Source organism: Triturus cristatus, chromosome 6 (genome assembly GCF_964204655.1).
Source record: "Triturus cristatus chromosome 6, aTriCri1.1, whole genome shotgun sequence".
Taxonomy (NCBI): Eukaryota; Metazoa; Chordata; class Amphibia; order Caudata; family Salamandridae; genus Triturus; species Triturus cristatus.
The window spans coordinates 1,254,924,290-1,254,947,207 of NC_140589.1; the positions used below are offsets into that span (position 1 = coordinate 1,254,924,290).

General features: G+C 42.6%; 1 protein-coding gene across 1 annotated transcript in view; it reads right to left on the reverse strand.

The window, feature by feature from the left end:
• The window catches only part of FMN2 (formin 2), a 656,752-nt gene that overhangs the window by 181,225 nt on the left and 452,609 nt on the right, over positions 1–22,918 (reverse strand). Inside the window, exons 11-12 of the mRNA XM_085612201.1 lie at positions 22,761–22,907; positions 19,597–19,656 (exon numbers count right to left, since the gene is read on the reverse strand). Of these exons, the coding sequence (XP_085468327.1) occupies positions 19,597–19,656; positions 22,761–22,907 (207 nt within the window). The remainder of the gene's footprint in view (positions 1–19,596; positions 19,657–22,760; positions 22,908–22,918) is intronic.

Below are 22,918 nucleotides of genomic sequence, written 5' to 3' on the forward strand. Positions count from 1 at the left end.
CGTGTACAAGCGTCTAAGTGTCTACACTAGATGCGAGGGGGTAGGAATATTCCATGGTAACAGGGCTATGAATTACTTGTATAAAGACAGAGAAGCCGGGCCTTTGCTCGGTAGCTGGCAGAATGTTTACTTAAACTACTAGACAGGAATGCATTGGGCAGGGAGCGGAGCAGATAATTTCGAAGGTGAAATACAGTTCTTGGCAGGCAGCAAGCTGATGTCAGGCACCGCGAGCCGCGCAGAGGATGAGACAAAGTTCATGGTCACAGATGCAGGCTCGGACTGGAGCTTCAGAGACAGAAAGCAAGAAAAGCTTGATGACAGAATCAGGGCCTACTTGCCTGGACTGTAAAATGGCATAAGTGAACTGTAGAAAGGCGGTGGCCTTTCATACTTAGGAATGGAATATCCAGCCTATTCATGGCGGATCTGAAAGAGGACATGTTAACGGTGGACGCACATGTATTTGCGTCTTCATAACTGGAACTGGAGGGAACATACATGTACTTGTAACATGCACATAGAACCGTTGGGGTCCAAGATAGGGGACATAACTGACCAGAAAAATCCATATTTCCACTTTCCTCCTTGTCCCCTACTTGCCCGTCAAGAGATATCAATCTTCATCAATCCATTGATCTGTTCATATAGTATCATTTGTTCTTCTTTCTTCTTCCGGGATCTTGAACGAAAATCTTGATGTGGAATACACGATGTGGCACACAGACCACAAATCGCTGGTCCACATTGCAGGCATAGACAGCAACTGAATAGTATGAGGAGGCCAATACCTAGGAAGGATAGAACTCTCCATCCCCAGGCTGATAACACGCTCCAAAACCAACCGGACCAAGTCCAGGTGCCTGGATTCTGGTGTATCTGGCTTACAATCTTATGAAGGCGGGTTATAGCTTTATATACAGATGGCGAATTTTCTGGTATGAAAATGCAACAGCTTGATCCGATGACCCTACAAGCTCCGCCCCTATCGGCCAGGATGACGTCAAGGACAAGACGATTTTGAAGCACAACAATCCGCATAGCAGACTGCTCTTCTGTTAAATTGCCTAAGGCGGAAATAGTTTCGTTCACTACTGCTTCAAGGGTTCTAGTTAATCTACGTATCAGCTTACTATTAGTAACGGTACCTATATAGGGAAAGAGACCTTTATTGAAATCTGTGTATTTTTCCCATGCTGTTTCAGTGTAATCGACTATTGGGAGATCTCTCCTTTCTCTGTTGTGTACTAAATGAGTATTTCTGTGATAATCAGGAGGAGCTAGAAAAACAGGTGGCAAAAGGAATCCAATGTAGCAGGTACCATCCCAATCTAGAGGTAGGCGTATATATGCGGTCTGGCCACATATAAAATAGGAATGGCGGGAAGCTCTAAATGTCGACTTGCCTTGATCACTGAATTCTATTACAGTGGTGCATCTACTATGGCCCATATTTATGGAACCATTCTTTCTTACACATAATTCACCTTTTACTGGAAATACTGACATGGCGGGCAAAATTGGAGTAGCTTCGGATTCGATATTTAGGATCATAAGATTAAGCGTAAAGTTACCTAATCCATATACTTCATTTTCTAGATCAGTTCCTGTTCTTTTGGGAAGTCCCTCCTTGTTGGGGTGGCAGATTTTAAGTAAAACTAAGTTCAGATTTCCCCATACCCAGTTGTCTTGATAAACTGCAGAATTTGAATCTAAGGAGTTAATTAAACTAAACCATGCTCCACAGGAGCCGTTGTGTGTGAACGGGTATGGAAAAAGAGGTAGAATTCCTTTATAGTTCTGATAGGGAGGGAGTCGGCCACATATCCAACAATTTGTAGCATTGCTAACCTGATGGGAATGATGTAACATACTAATAAAAGTGTTATTGCGCAGCGCAAATCTGTATGACAATTCATGCGGAGGTAATTCGCTAAAAGAATGTTCAACAGTAACATTATAAACGTGTCTAGAAATAGGATAATATATGTGCAACAATATACTTGCAATAGTTATTAAAAGAAAATTAATAACGTCACTGTGCAATGACTACGCAGTGATTTACAGTATGCATGTCGTTTCAACATTTTTCGGGTTTTTCCTCTATTCAGATCTAAGGGATACATGTCAGAGACAAATTCAACCGCTTCACCTTGGAGAGGACTTAAACAATCAAATTGCCCGACTGATTAGATCTGAGTTTTAGTTTATAATGTTCGTGACTACTTGATTCAACCAAAGGAAGTTTTGAGTCAATGGGTGAAGACACGCGAGGTGTAGTTTTTACGTCCGATGGTAGTCCATAAAATTTCTTGATATGACTTGAATGTACCCAGCCTTTCCTGCCTTCGATCTTCACGGCTGTCCTTGTGGTGAGCAAGACCAATTGCGGCGACCTCCACCTAGGATCCAGCTGAGTCTTTCGATCAAAGTTCCTCACTAAAACGAGATCCCCCGGAATTACGTCATGGGGTTTCACCTCAGTGTTGTCAGGAAAAGCTGCAGCTACCTGTGAACGACAAGATTGTAGTGCAGACATCAAGGAAGCCAAATAATCTGTCAGCATATTACAGTCAATATCAGTTATTTTACGTGGTATAGGCGTCCCCCACATATTTGGTGGTCTGCCAAAGATCACCTCATACGGGGATAGCCCTGTTCGAGAGTGTGCTACCATTCTCATGTAAAAGAGTGCAACTGGTAATGCTACTACCCAGTCGACACCTTTCTCCCTGCATATTTTGGACAATCTAATTTTCAGGGTCTGATTATGTCTTTCCACGAGACCTGCTGCCTCGGGGTGTCGGACACAGTGGAATTTCCACTGATAGCCTAACAAAAGTGAAACGTGTTTCATTAGTTCCGATGAGAACGGCTGGCCGTTATCTGAGTAGACAGCACGTGGTAAACCGTATCGTGGGAAGAATTCTCGAACTAACTGTTTGGCAGTAGTCGGGGCAGTGTAATCTGAAACCGGGTATGCCTCTGTCCAACGGGAAAGAGCACAGACAACTACGAGAACATATTTGAATCCTCGACATCGTTCCATCTGGATATAATCCATCTGGAGAATTTCAAAAGGGTGATCAGGAGGCTGAAATCCACCCTGCTCTACGGGAATGCTTTTTCCTGGGTTGAACTGACAACAGATCATACAGGTACGAACTTTTTGTTTCGCTGCTGCTCGTAAATGTTTGTTGAACCAAATGTGTTGAATACTGTCTAGCATAGCTTTCTCTCCTAGATGCGCTGGACTATGGACAGTGTTAATAATGACTTGGACCATTGAATCAGGAAGGAACCACACAGATTTTTCTTTCGTCATCCATCCTTGATCCGTTTGGATCCCTCCTAATTCAGTCCATTTCCTTATTTCGTCTGGAGTAGCATGTGTCTGTATGTCAATTACATCAAGAGCGGGATCCTTAACCATCATGCAATGTATTGGTGTCTGGACTATTGTCTTTGTCATGTCGGATGTTTGAGTTTGAGCAGTCTGTTTAGCTGTTCTGTCAGCTAAATCATTGCCTTGAGAAATGATATCAGTAATTTTCGTGTGAGCTTTGCATTTCATAATCGATATTGCAATGGGTAGATGTATTGCATCTAATAAGGCATGAATGAGGGGTCCGTGCTGAATGTGGGCACCGTGAGAAGTTAAATAACCTCTCTCTCGCCACAGCACGCCGAAGTCATGTACAACTCCGAATGCATAACGTGAATCAGTGTATATGTTGACTTTTTTATTTGTGGCTTGAATACAGGCTTGTGTCAGAGCGACGAGCTCTGCCGCTTGAGCGGACAAGGTATTTATACACTTGGTTTCAATAATTTCAGTGTCTGTTGTGACTGCGTAAGCGGCCACTAACTCTCCTGTACCTGTTCTCATACATGAACCATCTACATACAATGTCAGGTCTGGGTCTGACAATGGGACATCTGTCAAGTCTTGTCTGGGTTTCGTCGTTATTGTAATAACTTCAATACAATCATGAGCTAGTGGGTCTGTTCCATTTACAGGTAAAAGTGTGGCAGGATTCAATGTGTTACAACGTCTGATTTCTATATGTGGCTGAAACAATGTTAATTCGTAACCTGTAAGTCGCGCTATAGTCAAGTGTTGTGTTTGCGTTCGATTCACAAGAACCTCTACTGCATGTGGTACTTGTACTGTCAATGGATGTCCTAACACTATGGCATCGCTTTGTCTGATTGCTAAAGCTGTCGATGCCACTGATTTCAGGCACGCAGGCAGAGCCTGAGCTACGGGATCTAATGTACTAGAAAAATAAGCACACGGTTTGTGTGATCCTGCTTGTTCCTGTGTGAGTACTGACAAAGCAGTACCTTCTCGTTCTGTAACAAAGAGTGTAAAATGTTTTCTGTAACATGGTGTTGCTAAAACAGGTGCTTGGCATAGAGCTTTCTTTAAGCTTTCAAAAGCTAGTGTGTGTTCCTGAGTCCAAGGGAGGACAGTCGATGTGGCTGCCTCCTGTGTTGTTAATTGAATAAGTGGTTTTGCTAAAAATGCATACTGAGGGATCCACTGCCTACAATATGAAGTGAGGCCTATGAAAGCCCGCACCTCCTTTTGTGTCTTGGGTATTGGCATATTTGCAATTAGCTGGATACGATCTGGTGTAAGCTGCCTTCCCTCCTTGGACAGCGAGTGACCAAGGTAAATAACTCGCTGGACACAGAATTGCAGCTTAGAAGGGGACACCTTGTGCCCCTTTTCGGCTAGAAATTGTAAAACCGTCAGTGATGCTTTTTCACATTCAGGTTCGCTTCGGGCGGTGATCAGCAGATCATCGACATATTGAAGCAGAGCAGTGTTGACTGGCATGTGTATACTGTCAAGTTCTCGTTTCAGTGCTTGGCTATAGATGCTGGGGCTTTCTGTAAATCCTTGAGGTGCGCGTGTGAATTTAAAGCTACGTCCATTTAAACTAAATCCGAACAAGTATTGGCTTTCCGGATCTATTGGGACGCTAAAAAAGGCATTCTTGAGATCAATTACAGTAAAGAATGTTGCTTCGGAATCAATAGCTGTCAGTAATGAAGAGATGTCTGGAACTACGGGATATTGTGGTACAATACATTTATTTAGTTCGCGCAGATCAATAACCAATCTATATACTGGGGGAGCCTTTGGATCAGTTCGTTTAAGAATCGGAATTATCGGTGAATTACATACATTGGAGTCGGTCTCCACAACCACTCCTTGGCCAATAAGCTCGTCAATGATTTGCAGTAAAGCCATTACAGCATCCGGCGGTAACTTGTATTGTCGCATTCGTGGTAGTACCACTCCTGCCTTTAGTGTGACTCGATATGGTGTAATGTTCATGCAACCAACATCTGTAGGGCCTTGTGCCCATAAATGTGTGGGTAAAGTCTGCAGTCGGGAATCCATTTCTCGAGACACATAGTGACCTTTGAAATCACGCAAAAACAATCTTACTCCTTCCGGAGAACAACATATTATAGCTCCTAGAGCTTTCAGTGTTTTTATACCTAACAAGTTTTCTGGACATGATTTAGTAAGCAATAAATCTGTAGTTCTGGTCAAGGGTCCTATCGTAAGTGGAAGAGGCTGTGATACTTCATTAACAATAGGTTTTCCTGAAAAACCAAGGGAAATATTCTGTGAGCCTGAGAGGGGTGCCCCTGGAACTTCACTACGTTTTATAGTTGTTCGACTTGCCCCTGTATCAAGTAAAAATTTTCTATCTTGGCCTAATAATTCACTATGTACATAAGGTCCTTCTTGGTCTACAGGGACCTCGATAAGGGGTAAGTCAACTTCCCTCTCTAGGCTGGTTCATGCATATCGTTGATAATCAGGATAGTCATACTGTGCGGTCTGGTACAGCTGTCGTGTCGTGGTTTGTGTGGCAGCAGCAGGCAACGCTGGTGCGGCTGGCACAAACTGTATAGACTGTTGTGGAGCTGGCATGGCCTGTGCATGCTGCGGTGCTCCTTGTTCATTCTGATCCTGTCTAGGTGGCCGTGGTCTTTCTTTTGTAATACCTGTGGCGATATTACGCTTCAGGACTGGGCAATCGTGTATGTAATGTCCTGGCTGTTTACAATAGTTGCATGTCCCTTTTACAGGTCCTGCTGAATCACCGGACTGTGTCGTACCCTTTTTATGACCTTCAGCTGGAACTGTCTGGGAGACTAGCATTTTCATTTTCGTGTCTTTCATGCGTCTCTGTTCATGTTCTTGTTCCTCTCTAATTCTATTGTAATGGTACTGTAACATTTGTAACATTTGTGATGGGGTATTACCTTGCCAGGTACTCTCGAATTTTAATACTCTATTCTTCACTTGGGGCAAGGAATTTTCAACTAATTTTGTCACAAACAGATGTGGGTATGACTCGCTACTTGCTTTTATACCACTATTTATACCAAAACATTTTTCGAATCGGGCATAGAAATCACTAGTGTCTTCATCTTGCTTTTGTTTACAGGCTGAAATTGCACCCCAGTCTTCCTTTTTCGTGGTTAATAAACGTGGCAGTACCTGTACTAGTAAACCTGGTAGTGCTTTAGTTTTGTCCCCAAGCCCCGAACCTGGACCTCGGGCCTTTTCTTCATTTTCTAATGCTGTCCAGTCTATCTTTTGGTCTCCTACCTCCCACTCTTTTTCCTTGAGTTTTTCATAAATGCCAGCAGGCATTAATACCTTTAATATTGTCATAATGTCGGGATAGGTATACTCTCCCATGAGTAACATGTCTTTAATTTCTCGGTGGAAACCCGCTGGGTCTTTGTCATGACTGGGTACCACTTTCTTCATTTCTAACAATTCTATTTTTGATATGGGCGTATATACATATACACGTTTAAACTGATTGTCCTCGCCCTTTATTGGGTGCACTTCTCGTAAGGGATTCTGTCTGTCCATGTAATACATCGGTCTTTCCTTGATGGGCAGTGAATCATGTTCTGGACATACAAAAAGAATGTACTGCTTTCTGGATTCTAGTATTTCCTTAATTAACTTAGTACCTGAACCTTTCCATCTATTCGTGAGTAATTCAGTCAATATATCAGGTAAGGGACCAGGATCTGAATGTTGGCTTTTATATAGTATAAGAAGTTGTTGAATCATATAAATCCCAGCTAAACGCTGTTCATCTGGGGTGAGGTTCAAAAATGTGTGTGCTACTGTATCATCACTATATTTTCCGGGACTGTCAACCCAATGAACGGCTGACCTGGCTAATTCTTGTTCATCCATAGAATCGAGTAAATGATAACCCCATCGTTCTCGGAGTAATTTATCAGCGGTTTGGAACGAATGCTCGGGGGACCTCATATTTATTATAGGTGTTTGAAAATTCCTGTTATTATCTGGACATATCGGACGTATCGGGTCAGTAAAACATCTAGTACTATTACAAGATCTTCCTCTACCTACATAGGCTATGGTTTCTGACTGTCCTATGGACGGTCCTGATCCTTCCTCCTCCTCGTTTTGTTCAAACTGGTCTACCGCTAATCTCTCTTCGTGTAGGCGTTCTATTTCTTTACGGATCTTTCTGCACATGGCTATTATACATTTTTGCCTGTCATGTCTCCCTTCTGATATATTCTGGCTCCATCTGGTAATAGTTTCCATTGTTTCCGGGTCTACCCCCGGTCGGTCTTGATTTCTGATCACACAATTTATGAGGAAACGTAACAGTTCCCCCTGTATCTCCACTTTCTGGTATTCCATAGCTCTGTTAATACTTTCAGAATCTCGCCCTGTTTGGACAAAATGATATATATTATCTAGATGCATAGTCATTCCTGGTAACTTCCCTAAATACACCGCAGCTCGTCTGATACGTAATGATGCCATGATCATTTCGTCCTCTTTGCCGGGCACAGGGTCATATCTACAATCTATAAGAAGTTCCTTAAGCGTGCGGGAATTTATGAGTTTGGGGGTACGCGGATGTGCTGACTCTTGAAAGGTAAGTTTATTTACTCTGGGTGGCGTAGAAAAAATATTGGTAGCACCTCCAGTAGCCCCGTCTGGGGTATCAGGCGTGAAAGGATTCGTAGAACGCGATACAGCAACTATAGGTGTGGACACAGCTACAGAAGTAGCTGTAGGAACAGATGTGGAAACGGACGTGCTTGCCGGATTTTGTGTCAGGTTTTGTTGTTGTAGAGATACAGATACAGGATCTTGGCGTTGAACCTCCCCGGCCGACGGTCTATGCGGGGCGGGGCTAGCATACTCGGGAGCTGCGTCATCTAAATATGAGGAAAGAAAAACATCTTCTGCGGTTCTAGGATGCCCCTTAGGATGTACCTTTATTGGAAATAACGGGGGTGGCAAGTCTTTTGGTATCCCCGGAGTAGCCTTAGGTAATCCTTCGGCCAGAAGGGGATACATACCCTTCATAAGGGCATTTCTTTGTCTGTCTACTTGTTCTGATTTTACTCGTGTACCTTCTTCAATTAATAGATTTTCTCGGACTTTATTTGAATTCTCTTTACTCTTCTCTTCCTGTCTACGTGCTTTTTCTGTGCGTCTATACGATTCTTTACGCCATAATTCAATGGCGTCTTTCTGTGACTGTCTGGCTTTCCTTTTCCATAACTCTTCCTCTACTTTAACGATGCAATCTGCATCCCAGGTCCCAGCTGCGGGCCACCTCTGACTTTCTGGTAATTCCTTAGTGTAGTCTACCCATAGATCAAGAAAAAATATAGCGTCTAGGCCGTGTTTATGATACATGAAGTACCCTGGAGTGTCCCTAGGAGGAATGGGAACAGCTTCTTCGAGTACCCCTTTTCTAGTTGTGATATGTCTTAGTTTCGAAAAGAGCGGCATATTGAGAACTGGTCTGATACTTGATCTTGAACAAACTTAATACAATAAACCACGATAATGAACAGTCATTCACACCACAATATGCAGGACGTATTAATACATTTAACATTTAACATTTAATGAGCAGCGATGATGATGATGATCTAGGAAAACTTAATCATAAAACATAATTCTCGACATTAACGGAAATTATTCTGAATTTATATACTTGATATACTAGATATACTGTTAAACAGTACAGATACACTGCTAAAACAGTGCAGACCGGATTTGTGTACCCAAACCCGTCTGGACCGGCACAACTTATGTGCACGCCAGAACGCCTCCCCAGTAATGGTACTCACCGGGTAGCTCGGAACGGAAGGCCTCGGAACGGAACTGAACTGAACTGGACCGGACTGGACTCGACTCGACAACTTCGGATACTTCAGGACATCGGAAACCTGGCGGGCCTCTGTATACCTCGGATCTTGCTCTCTCAGCTAGGCTCTGGTCGGGATACTTCGCACTTCTCACCGCCTCGTCTGGGTGTTGATCGCAGCCTCAGTCACCCCCGCTTGACCGGAGGGAGATACAGGAAATCCTGCTGGTACGCGTTGTTGTCCGTCCAGCTGTGGCAGGAGACCGGGCCTGCAACGCACCGCCGGCGCGTGAGATGAGAAAGTGTCCCTATTCGGGCGCCATTTATGTGGTAAATAATTTAATTACCGGGACTTAATTTGATACAGAACATAATAAAAATAGCTCAATAAATAAGAGGCAGAATCCGTGGTATTAGAGGTTCGGAATGGGCTTTATTCCAATGGACGATTCGGAATCGTGGCCTCCAGGTTCCATCACCATGGAGGTTCAGGAAGTGAAGTACATACATTATTGATAATTAATCACTTTTATACAATAGGCATTACAGTGAAGCAAATGCGAGAGGCGTAACAATTGATAGCAAAGATAACATTTCACATGCGTAGCTGAAGGAGGCGTAATTGGGAGTAACAAAGGAACGTCATCAGGTATGATGTCATAATGGGGTGGTTTCATGAAAGAATTTCGCAATGTCAGCAGAAATACTTGGCAGAGATGCGCGCGCAGCAGCATGACGTGTGATTGACGTGCAGCTAGGGGGTGAAGGGGACTTGACATTTAGCTCTACATGTGGCGACAGATGTCTGGAGGGTCAAGTCAACCTAATCCCAAATCATATCTAACATCCTATGTTTAAAGAACTATGTTATCCAAAAGAGAGGCCTTCTTGGAGTAGAATCTTATTCTATACTGACTATACTGACTGTTAGTGCGTGTACAAGCGTCTAAGTGTCTACACTAGATGCGAGGGGGTAGGAATATTCCATGGTAACAGGGCTATGAATTACTTGTATAAAGACAGAGAAGCCGGGCCTTTGCTCGGTAGCTGGCAGAATGTTTACTTAAACTACTAGACAGGAATGCATTGGGCAGGGAGCGGAGCAGATAATTTCGAAGGTGAAATACAGTTCTTGGCAGGCAGCAAGCTGATGTCAGGCACCGCGAGCCGCGCAGAGGATGAGACAAAGTTCATGGTCACAGATGCAGGCTCGGACTGGAGCTTCAGAGACAGAAAGCAAGAAAAGCTTGATGACAGAATCAGGGCCTACTTGCCTGGACTGTAAAATGGCATAAGTGAACTGTAGAAAGGCGGTGGCCTTTCATACTTAGGAATGGAATATCCAGCCTATTCATGGCGGATCTGAAAGAGGACATGTTAACGGTGGACGCACATGTATTTGCGTCTTCATAACTGGAACTGGAGGGAACATACATGTACTTGTAACATGCACATAGAACCGTTGGGGTCCAAGATAGGGGACATAACTGACCAGAAAAATCCATATTTCCACAAAGGGACTAGGTTCTCACTCACAGAAGTCACAAAAACTCTTATGGTTAGTATAATTTAGTTATATCTTTCAAATGGAATAAGATGCTGATGCTACTGGATCCCCAGAAACTGTATTTTGGGATGAATTAATGTCCACTGGGATTCTGGTGCCAGACCCTGGGCCATAATTGTTTTGTGTGCCACATCCAGAGGCCACGAAGCCCCTACAGCCAAAGCTGAGTTTCTTGACACATTTAACCTTTAAGTATAAGAGTGATCATATCTATTTGTGCATTCCATCCAGGATATTTACAAGGTCTGACCACCCCCAGTGATTAGACAATTGAGGAGGTGCATAATCCCAAATTGTCTCCAAACACTGACCATATATGGACATTTTGATATGCATTTCTCCAATGTTGAACCTGCTTTCCTTTTTCTGAGAGGTTTCTCCTCCCATGCCATTTTTTCTGGACAGCTAGTGCCAGAAAACTGATGAAAAGCTATGTCATCACTCATGTATGAGCTTAGGACTAACAGATATGTGGCTATAATGTATGCAGCAGGTACAGTGACATTACTTGCCCCATAGGTATGACAGCCTCACTGCACCCAAATATACCTCTGTTTTTTAATCTAACAAGTAGGTGGAAGGGGCAATGTTCTTTGTTTGTGTTAGGGAACATGGTACCTATCCTAGCCCACAGAGAAATATTCATCCTGCATTTAATAACACCATACTTTAGATATGTAAATGACATGATGTAGCCTGAAATAAACTTATCTGCCTTTAATATGCACCTTATTGCAGGAGTGCAAGACACTTATTGTAAAGTGTGCACCCTCTTGCATGGAATTCTGCTGGAACATAGCTGCTCATGGTTGTCGGCAGTCCCAGGATGAGGCCCGCCTTCCAACACCGTGGGAGCTGTAGACACATACGTATGTATATCTCCAGCAAGGAAGAATGCCAAGCATTTTTATTTGGGGAAAAGGACTGTTAGAAAACCTTCACTTGATTTCCTCCACTTACCATGTTCAGGGCGATAATTATAATGTTGAACCTGCTGTAAAGAAAAAGCAAGCCACTATGGTTCGGTACAAAAATCCACACTACCGGTAACTCACCTCAACACTATATATTAGCCTGGGTTAGAATTTTCTTTTAACCTGGGTCCTCTTCCCTACAGAGGGGCACAGGGAGCTCATATCTCACCACAGTCATGCCTTTGACTGCCATGCATTAACAAGGAAACAAGCCATGGTCCAGTACTGAGGTGCAGGACACTGGCTGTCATGCTTGCATGGAAGCTGTGCTCATCATTGTGCCAATGGAACACAGGTGATGCATACTCCATTGTAGGAATATCTTCAACCAGCCCTCTATGCCCAATAAAGTGGTTGGGAGGATTCAAAGTTTGCTGTAAACTCAAGCCCTGCAAGAGGTCATACCTAGAAACAGCAAGAAGACTTGTCTCCTCAATGAGATATCCCTAAGCCAAGATTATGCAAATGGCAAACCTTTAAAGGCAGACTAGTTCAAGTTGGCAGCACCATTACTGAAGGGGCAAAAATATGTTTCAGTTAAAGAAACAGAAGTTCCTGTCTGGAAGGTGGGGTCAACCCCCCCTTTGTAAGGACAGTGACAAGAAAAAGGGATGTGGGACTAATGCTGCTTCTAAAGTTACTATAAATGTATATATATTTTGTTTTACATCTAATAGTAGCAAATCTTTACTTAAGTACATGTAACCAGGTGCTTAATGGCCATGATCATTAAGTTTGCAATTTAGATCTTCATGTATTAAAATATCACAGCTGGAGTGGCACACCGCTACTTTGTTTTTCCAAACCAAGTGTGATTAAGGATGAGAAAAAAAGAACTATTTAATATAACAACATATGTGTGCTGACAGTAGCATGCATTACAAATTGCATCTAAGGTTCCAGGTCATAAATTGATGGTTCTCATTCCATCTGAAATGTTAACAATCCTAGGAGGGAGTGAGGCAAGAAACATAAACATACTGCTCTTCTTCATGTGTGTAGTCATGCACAAGAGCAAATAAGATCTCCATGGTTGCAAAACATGATAAATGGAGAAATGTGTGAGCTTTTGTGACTGGAGTGCCATCACCAACGTCAATTCGATTCATGATTCTTCCTCAATCCAATATGCACAGCATAGAGATCTGTGATGGCAACCTGACACAGAAGGAATGTATCCAAGCTCCTCAAATAGGAATTGTTACACAGTGTATCTGCTTGGAGAATGGGACTATGACACCCACCACCCCTTAGTTAGTCCCCTTGGAAGATCCATGAAGACCAACCTGGCAATCTTGTTCAGGATCTGAAACATCGATTCAGAACTCACTGCCAGAGAACATTTAACCTCTTCAGTGCCCATGACGAGATAGTCTCGTCATGGAGCACGGATGCGCTGTGCCTATGACGAGACTATCTCGTCATGAACCCCACCCACTAGTGCAACGCCCGGCACAGGAGGGGGAAAGGGCGTGGCACTGAAGGGGTTAATAGTCTGAATCTCTGTTCATTTTCGTAAACCACCTCAGGACAGAATCTTCTCTGAACTCTTTCTCTTTGAGTCACCTCCATATTCACATGTATGTCTTCCTTTCTGTGTTTCATTTACGGCTAATACTTCCACTACAATTACTCATACCTTACCCTTTTTCCAGTCCTCCCCAAACTGTCCTCCCATTCTTGGTTACTACATCTACCTCAATTCATTCTCACTTCCTCTACTCCTTGCTTCCATCCACTACCCCCTTTACTCAGCTTCTTGATTCATCATTGGCCATTCTGGAACCACCTTAACTAAGGGCCAAATTACGAGTTTGGCTGTCCCACAGCGAACAGTGCATTGTACCACCTGCCAGATTCCTGGTCTGGGGGGCGGTTGTGTGGTGGTCTGAGAGGCTCATACATGAGCCCAACAGGCAGACCGCTGCTCTCAGAGTGCCAACTGCACCTTCCTGCATGGTGTGGCATACATGTGACACCGTGCAGGAAGGGGGGTGCAAATCCAAAAGGGCACTACATGTGCCCCCCCTACATGCACCCCAGGCCCTAATCCGGCAGAGGGCCCTTATACAGCCCCCTTTGTTGCCATTCCGCCACCCGTTTCATGACGGGTTCCCTGCCCTTTTGCAACTCGGAATATGCTCGACGGTGCTGGCTGCGGCACCACCAGCATATTCCTGATGTTGAAAGACTACGGTCCTAACAGAATCCTTGATCCTGACGGTGCTGGCGATCTTGTGGCAGTCCAACCACTGCAATCATACTACTGCGGGTTGTCCTGCCAGATGGTGGTCATCGGATCGTCACCACGCGTACGGCGATCCTATGGGCCGCCGTGGTCATAATCAGGGCCTTAGTTTGGTTACTGGTTTGCACTTGTGTTCATCTGTTTTGTCTTCTGTCCAATTGAATATAACTTGAAGAAAGACTTCTTTTGTTTCATGTACAGTGCACTGATACTGCACGGTTTGAGCTATATATGAATGCATAACCAACGAACTAATTCAATACACAAATAAATACCATGCAGTGGCATGACACAAAGTAGTGGTATATTGATGTAATTAATGCAATATTATTGTTATGAGATTTAATGCATGTGATATAGTTGGTGTATACCATATTATACGTATGTATGAGAATCGATGTATGAGAATTGATGCGTGAGGCAAGGCACGGGAATTCAGACAAATTGCAAAGTCAATGTAAGAAATTGAGTTATTAGCTGAGGGGTGAGAGCCGCACTAAAATAATAAACACAATCCTTCTGGGGTGACCCATAAAAGTCACTAAATAAACCTGTGCTTAACCCTCTGGTAGCTTGGCACAAAAGCAATCAGGCTTAACTTAGAAGCAATGTGTAGAGTATTTATGCAGCACACAAACAGTAATAAAGTAGAAATAACAACACAAGAAAAATCCAATTTTAAGAATATAGTACAATTTAATAAATAAAATTATGCCAAAAGAAGAAAACTCCAATAAGTAGAACCAGAGTTATGAATGTTAAAGTTTTTTGGCAAAAATAGCGACAAGAAGCACAAAGTGACACTAACGGTTTTCTGGTCGAGCTGGACTGTATCAAAATCAGGCAGTTGAGATTGAGTGCAGGTCAGATATAGAGACGAGATTCGTCCTGTCGAAAGTTCACCTTCTAACTTAGTCCAGTTCCACATGAGGAGCCTCAGTTAAAATTGCGCGTTGGCAGGGGACTGTGATGAGGCATTATTGGTGTGAATAGTTCGATGTTGGTCGGAGCTTTGAATTGGTGGGAAATGCAAGGCAATCGTTGCTTGCACAAAGAGCACGTTGTGAGTGAAGTTCAGAGTCTGTAGCTGGGAAGGTCGCATTGGCAGTTGGATGCAGGCCCTGCCTTGACCTCAGTGAAGTCTTCTCGCATTCATGAAGAAAGCTGGGACGGTTCTTTTTTTACTATAAGAGCCTAGAACCTCTGGATTTTCATCTATAGACTAATTAATGCAGCTTGTAGGTAGGAGAAGTACATTCTAACACCAGCAAAGTGTCCAGGACCTGGCGGAGGGGCATCTTTTGTTAGTCCGGACTAACTCAAGCAGAGGATACAGCAGGGTCCAAGCCAGACCAGTTGGTGCTGGTCAGTTGTAGGGAAGTCCTCTGGAAGCTTGGTGTGCCCCGTAGCTCAAAAAGAAGGTCCACCAACTAATCCTTGGAGCCACTTTTGCAAACCTTGGTTTAAAGTAAGCAGGTCCAGTCTTCCTTCCTAAGACAGCAGGGCAGTCCTTTGTCAGAATCTTCTCAAGTCCAGGAGTGTTCTGATGAGGGGTTCTGAGGGTGCCACGTTTATACCCAGTGCAAGCCTGTACATGAGGGTAACAGCCTGCCGTGTTTAACCCTAAGATGATTCTGGCCAGTTCTTCCCTTTTCCCTGTGTTTAGTTCCTATCTGTCTAAGGGGACAAAAAGCAGGAGGGCCCAGGCATGAGCTGCATTTGCTAGTAACAGGTAGGTATCTTCAGAAGTAAGCAAGGGGGTGGGTCCAGCCCATAGACTACCCTTTGAACTTCTGGAAGGGCTGATTACAATCCCCTGAATCCATCCTGCTCAGGAGAGGAACACCCTCCTCCCACCCAAGGCCCTTTTGTACCTGGTCTGGAAGGAATGCATAACACACCACAGGAGAATAATTTGTAGCCATGTGCTTCTGGGCACGGGACACTGGCAGAAAGGCACATGTGGTTTAGACAGAAAAATGCAAATGTTCTAAAAGTGTAATTATGATGTTAGTAACTTAAATATTTACAGTATTATTCAAGAGAATTTTAAATTACAATCCAAATGAGTAGAAGAAGTATTTCTCTATCTACTCCCAAACTAAAGTTATCACTCTAAAAAGGTAAACCAGTTTTATTCCATGAGAGTGCTAGCTTGTTAAGCGTAAAACGACTGGTGGGGTTTTTCACTGCTAGGACATGTAAACTTTGGTACACATGTCCTACATTTCAAAGACCTTGCACCCTACCTTATGAGCCTTTAGGGCCTACCTTTGGTGTGACTTACAAGTATTAAAAAGGAAATTTAGGCCTGACAAAATGTTTATTTTGCCCAGTTGAAATAGCAGTTTAAAACTGAACTGCAAGAAGCAGTCGCAGGCCTGAGACATGTTTTACAGTGCTACTTTAGTGTGAGGCACAATGAGTGCTGCAGCCAACTTGAGGAATTTAATTTACAGGCTCTGGGTACATGTAGTACCATTTACTAGGGACTTAAAAGTAGATTGAATACCCAATCAGGTGTATACCAATTTTACCATGTTTGGTAGGGAGAGTACAAGCACTCCACCACTCATTAGTGGGGAGTAAAGTGTGCATAATCATGATGGCAACAAAGGCGGGTTCATTGAAAAAATAAGATAGTGAAGGCAAAAATCTGGGGGACTACCACCCAAACAAGCACTGGCAATGCCAATCGGTCTCGCCATTAGGATCTTATATGTATTTAGCTATGCAGCCGATTAGCGTGGGTGCTGAATCACTTTCTCAGTAGAAGTCAGGGAAACTGCGTATGAATATGGAAGGTGCTTTTTGAGGCAGCAGAAGCCCACTGCACACATCATCTAAAATGCTGAGTGTCGCGCTACCCCTCCGCTTATGTGCTGCATAGCTAAAAACATATAAGATCCCAATGGCGAGACCAATTGGCATTGCTAATGCTTGTTCTGAAAGCAATTGTTTTACAATGTGCTAGCATAAAAGTCAATTCATTGGGAAACCAAACATTTATGCAAAGTGTGGACAACGTATTACCAAATACTAAATCCCTTTTTATTTACATTCTCCCCAACCGTCCTTCACCCCCTCCTGTGTTGTGTTGCTTGCCCCTCCTATGTGCTGTCTTGCTTGTCCCACCTATCCAGAAAAAATAGCGCTTTGACACGGCCAGCGTTGGCCATGTCATAGCGCTTTTTTCAAGGACTTTCAGATTTGCTGCTATACAACATGGCTAAAAGACATTAACATTGACAATGCCAATAACTTTTGAATTACTGAGACCTATTGGCTTTGTTTTTAACACACAGTTGCTAAAGGGTGTTGGACACATCCATATTGTAGGGGGATAGGGTAAATGAAGTCTATGCATGGAAAAATGCTTAGCACGTGACTAAAAAAAAAAAAAAGAATACGGCATTTCACATTTTGTTAGTCCTGTTTGCTGTATTTGTTCCTGCAATGAGTACACAAAGGGCTGTAGAAAGCAGGGATACATCAGGGAAACTATGATCAACATCTATATGGTGTTTTGTCAACATTTTAATAGCAGTTTCTTGCTTAACTTGTCAATGGAGTGGTAAAGACTGAGTCAAAGCTGCCTTATGCAATATTCTCTCCAATCTTTTGAGTTCAGTTTCGGGTTGGGGATTTCACCGTGATGCCACATCATACAGGTATATGTGGGCAGTGACTGATCACCCACACGTCATGGGAAAATAAATATACCTAATTCTTCAACACATAGTTGCCAGCTATAGACATTTTACGGGAAAACAAATATACCTAATTCTTCAGCACATGGTTGCCAGCTATAGACATTTTACGAGGACAAAGGTTCTTTTACACCTCTTGTGCAAATCCATACTGCCGCAGTGGAAAACCTAACAGGATCGATTTTACTAAAAAGTGGAGCATTCTTTTCCTAGAGTAATATTTGTCTTCTATGCTGCTTATCAATATGTAAACAGTACTGCCTTCTGCTCACAATACCATGAATTATTTCCCGCAACAATGGCCGAGAAGAATAACTAACTTTTTGTTGATGCAGTAGGGATACTGAAAACACTGCAAGAACTACAGAGATTTTTTTTTTATTACAAGTTGTTGCCAGATTCACTACAATCTACAGGCTACTCTGGACGGTGGAAAAGGTGTGCCGAACAACCAAGGAAATCAAACACACACACTCAGTTATTGACTGCACCGGTGCTGCCATTTACAGATTGCGGTCAATGCTACCTCCTGCATGACCATGCCAGTTTCAAGTGGTTTGCAGTTGTATTTATCAAAATAAAGGCAGCTCTGAAACCTATTGCACAAGCCAGTGAAGCACGTAAAGCATTATGGTACGAGAATGGAGTGCAGCCCCTCACCCCTCCTACACTGACCTCGAGCTCCTTCCACCAGGAACAGCGTGCGCTGCCAGTGACAATTAACTTCCAGTCTGAAGTTAAACAAAACAAGAGGCAGAGGCAGACTTTTGGCGCGCATGTGCACGATGTAAAGCATCGCGCGCATGCAAGAGTCTGGACAGGTCAGGCAAAATAGAGTGCGAATGCAGGCAGCCAATGACAGGGGGAAAAAAAGCATTTACAAATGCAATAGGACAAGTATTTACGCGAGTCCTATTACAGTGTAAACAAAAATGCGGGTATCCAAGAAGGCAGGAATGGGAGTGGGTGGGGGGTGGTGGTGGGCAGAGAAGTCACGGATTGCGGGAGGGAACGGGGAGGCAGAGGAACAAAAGAGTTTTGAAAATAAAGGGGCTGATATCCATGGAAGGAGAAAAATGACAACATGGTCGTCAGGAGGCGGGACTAACTTGCCGAAAACCAATTACAATTCAGAATTTTAGATTTCGGCCAATGAAAAAGATAGGTAAAGCTATGAGGAAAGTGGGCGGAGCTTCCCCCACTATACTGTATACAGCATCTCTTGACGAGACAGCGCATGTGCTGCCTAGGCGAGACCTAAAAATGGCCATGTCCAAAAGTCAGGCCTTATTTGCTAACTGTTCAATGGCAGCATTGTATTCCACCTACACATATTTTGCGGGTTTCTGTAATTTATCTGTAATTTCCAGGTAACATGTCTCAGAACAAGAAGCTTGACATGTACATATTCTCACCAGAATGTGCTGTTCAACCGCCCTTATAAAGTGAGGTGAGTATGTCTGTCTGTGGCTGCGTGTGAAACCATGCCACATCCCAGCATGCTCTACAAACATCACCCAGTTAAATAATGTGAACCAACACCGCGCTCTCTCTCCTTGTCAGAGGTGCCTTGGTGTATGAAAGGAATGTAAATCGCGTGGAATGGTGCTTGCATGCAGGATTCCTGAAAAACAGTCCACTAAAAAGCTGCAGTAGTCAGGGACTCAAGTTTTCTTTAGAGGAGCATTTGTATTGAATCTGCACACTTCAACATCTCATAAGCTCTGAAACATGTAAACGTAGTAACATTATACAACCAAAATTACGTTAGGGTTTGAATGTTTGGTTTCATTTTATACAAAGAACACATTACATTATTAAATATATATATGTCGATTTTGTAAAATGTTTTGAAAAAAGACAATTACTGCTGATGTGTTCGGAGACTACTTACCTCATATATATGCCGTAAATAGTACGAGACTATGTAGGACAGAAGTGTTTGACTGTTATCCTACAAAAAGAGGGCAAATATCAGAAAGAAGCTTCAGAACACATGCATGCCATTTTACTATCGGCTTCATTTTTATTACATTCATATGACATTTATTGTGAGAGAAATGATAATGTTCATATAGATGCACTTACAGTTTGTGTTACATACAAAACACTGATTAACATGAAAATACCACAACAATCAGTGATAATTAACATTTGACTGTAATCAATATGTGCTGGTATTCTAACTTTTTGGAACCTCTGGCACATCCAACAGAGGTTTTGTGGTAAGTTTTAAAAACTGTAATGTATCATATGGGGTTCAACATGACCTTTCTTGCAATCCATATGCAGCTATGTCTTCTCTCCTAATTAATTTGTATCTTATTTGACATTGTATATAGTGTAACTGCACTTGGATTAATTAGTTTGCTGTACAATTGTATCAATAGTAAAAAAGAATATACTTTCTGAATGTATAACAATAACAATGTCATGATATTAATGTAGGGTCAGGGCTTGAGTAGGTGGGACCCATCAGCACTCATGTTTTGGAGACCATCACTTACTTTTCTCCATCAGACTTTGACCCAAGAGCAGGAGAAAACAAGCATTTGCACTGCAATTGGTCTCGCCTTTGGGACCTTATATATATATATATATTTACCTATGCAGCAGAATATTGTGGGTACAGCAACATTTACTGTTCTAATGTGCACGAAGCAGGGAAAGAGTGCATTTGCACAGGCTGTCACTAGGTGTTTCTTGGGACCTCTTTTGGCCACATAAGGTATTGCACCCCTTTTCACAAATATAGCAGTGCCAGCAAAGACATGGTAGCGGATGCAAGGAACATCAAACAATATACTTGTGTGTTTGTTTTTTTCAAATACAATTTTTAATGGAATATAACCACATTGTTGCACCTGCAACCAAATTTTCCTGACCTCCAGATCACATCCAAATAATCACATCTAGGTCAGTGTAGTGCTGCACATGTTGGCACACATATTACATATATATCAATATCAGTGCCCTTTTGATGAAAATATCTGTTTTTGAATTATCTATGTAAGTACGATAACGTGTTAATGAAACCCGTCTCCTGCCTTTTGTGAGCTTCATATGAAATTGAGCGTGACAGGCATGGCCACGACTGAATAAGACCAATCTGAACTCAAATGATCTCAGTAATGTGATTTCAAGTTTGCACCTGATACTTCAGCACAGTAACACTGATGCACAGAGAGAAATACTTGACCAGTAACAAACATTTATCGAGGATGCTGCTTTAGTGCATAATTAGTATGAGACTGTCAGTTCCACAATGACTTGTCACACATTGGAAGCCATTTCGGATGTATGAACCCCAGTGAATAACTTGTCCAGGAACCTGGGACAGAGCTGCTGATCTGCCATTCTTAAGAGGAGTAGGGGTGGAGTATATTGCACTCAACGTAATGTTAATAGATGTTAGCTGAAAAACTAATGAAACAGTTATAAAAATTGCCGGAGGGTCGGGCGCGCTGTGTTCAGTTCAATGCTTTTGCTGTCCAGTTGTGAATTCACCCTACCAGAATTAGATAGTTTGTATAACTCAGAGTTTTGGGGACTGTGAATGATACTGCTCATTTGCTGTGTGTTTCACTGTTGCTTGCCAGCAACTCTGCAGAAACGAGCACCTTTGATATACGCCTTCAGTGTCTCAATCTCTCAGAGAGAATGAGATTGAAGAGCGTCACCTTACATGATTGATTCCTGACACGAGGTGTGCATAATTTGGGTTGTGTGAGAACTCTTTCGGAGACAGCACTGAACAGCTGTCACATAAATCTGTGTACATGGTTTCTGCTGTTATGCCTATTTATCCCCTGAGTGCTACCTCAAAGAAGAGGCCAGTTACTATTTGACGTCAGTACTCATTCCCCGGTTGTTTTCAAAGAAAGGACAGTTTCCTTGATCACCCTTTAGGGTGTCCCATCCAAGCACCTTCCACAAAACCCCTTTCCTTTAGCATCGGTGATCTCCAAACCAGGGGAACACAATTACCCAATTATACCCACATGAGTTGGACGGGACCTTGTTTAAAAACTCTGCTTGAGGCACTTACATTTTGTTATCCTGCACCTTTCTGGGTGCTTAACACTTGCATGAGCCAAACACCACCGCAAGGATGGTTAGAAGTGGTTCAAACCATGGCTAGATACAAACATCTGCTACACAAGAACTGCAAAACATGAACTGTAAACAGTGTGTATAATGACACAAAAATAAAAACTGCTGACAAATTTAAAATAATGTCAGCACTGCTAAACCAACACCTTCTTCGTCAACATAGTGTTATAGAATATCACTGACCCCAATTACACACTTAGGAGCCTCTGTTTAACAATACTCTTTACTGAATTTCTCACAATACTGACGATGTCCTTATTAAATGAGTGATGGGTTTCTTCTTATGCCCATCATAACAGGATCTCTGGGTCCATGAATTCCATACCATCACATGTAACTAATTCTATTCAAAGGGATTAGGAGTCACAAATTCTCCCTAAAATGAACCAGTGCCCTAAGACCTTGCATCTAAAAACACACACCTTCTCCGAATCACTACTTCTGGTCCTCAGTGGTTGTAGATCTATTGTTTTGTCAGAACATTGCAAGTGAAATATCAAAACCACTCCCTCTGTGGTTCCATCTAGCAATGTGCACGTTTATCAGAGCATTCCTCACATTTTAGGCATATTACCTTGAAATATGTCAATCCAATCATACCAGCTAATCGTCGTTTACTAATTCAGAAGTTTAAGGGTGTACCTAAATCCCTCTCACCACAATCTCCATTATGCAGAATTGTTACAGATGAGAAGTGTTAAGGTTGATGGAAAATGCAGTTATGGTTCCCATTGTACATCGACATTCAAATTCAAATATGAATAAATAACCATCCAATCATTCAACATGGAATGTGTACCTGAAGCATTAAATGCTGGAGACTTTCAAGGTAACCACCACAAGTAGCTTTAATTAATGAGCATGTTTCAAAGTTTTAACTAATTTAATTCCATGCTCCACATTAACAATTGTGTCCAACGCTGACCACACAAAGCACATACTTACTCCACTTTTCACATCCTTTAATTTTGGAAGGATATCCAATGTGAAACCATCTGCTTGGCCCCGTGTTCGATTTCCCCCATTCATGTAATTACCAAAAGCAAGAATCAAGGCTAGAACTTGCCTAACTGCAGGTCCATTTCTCAAATTCTGTGAAAAAT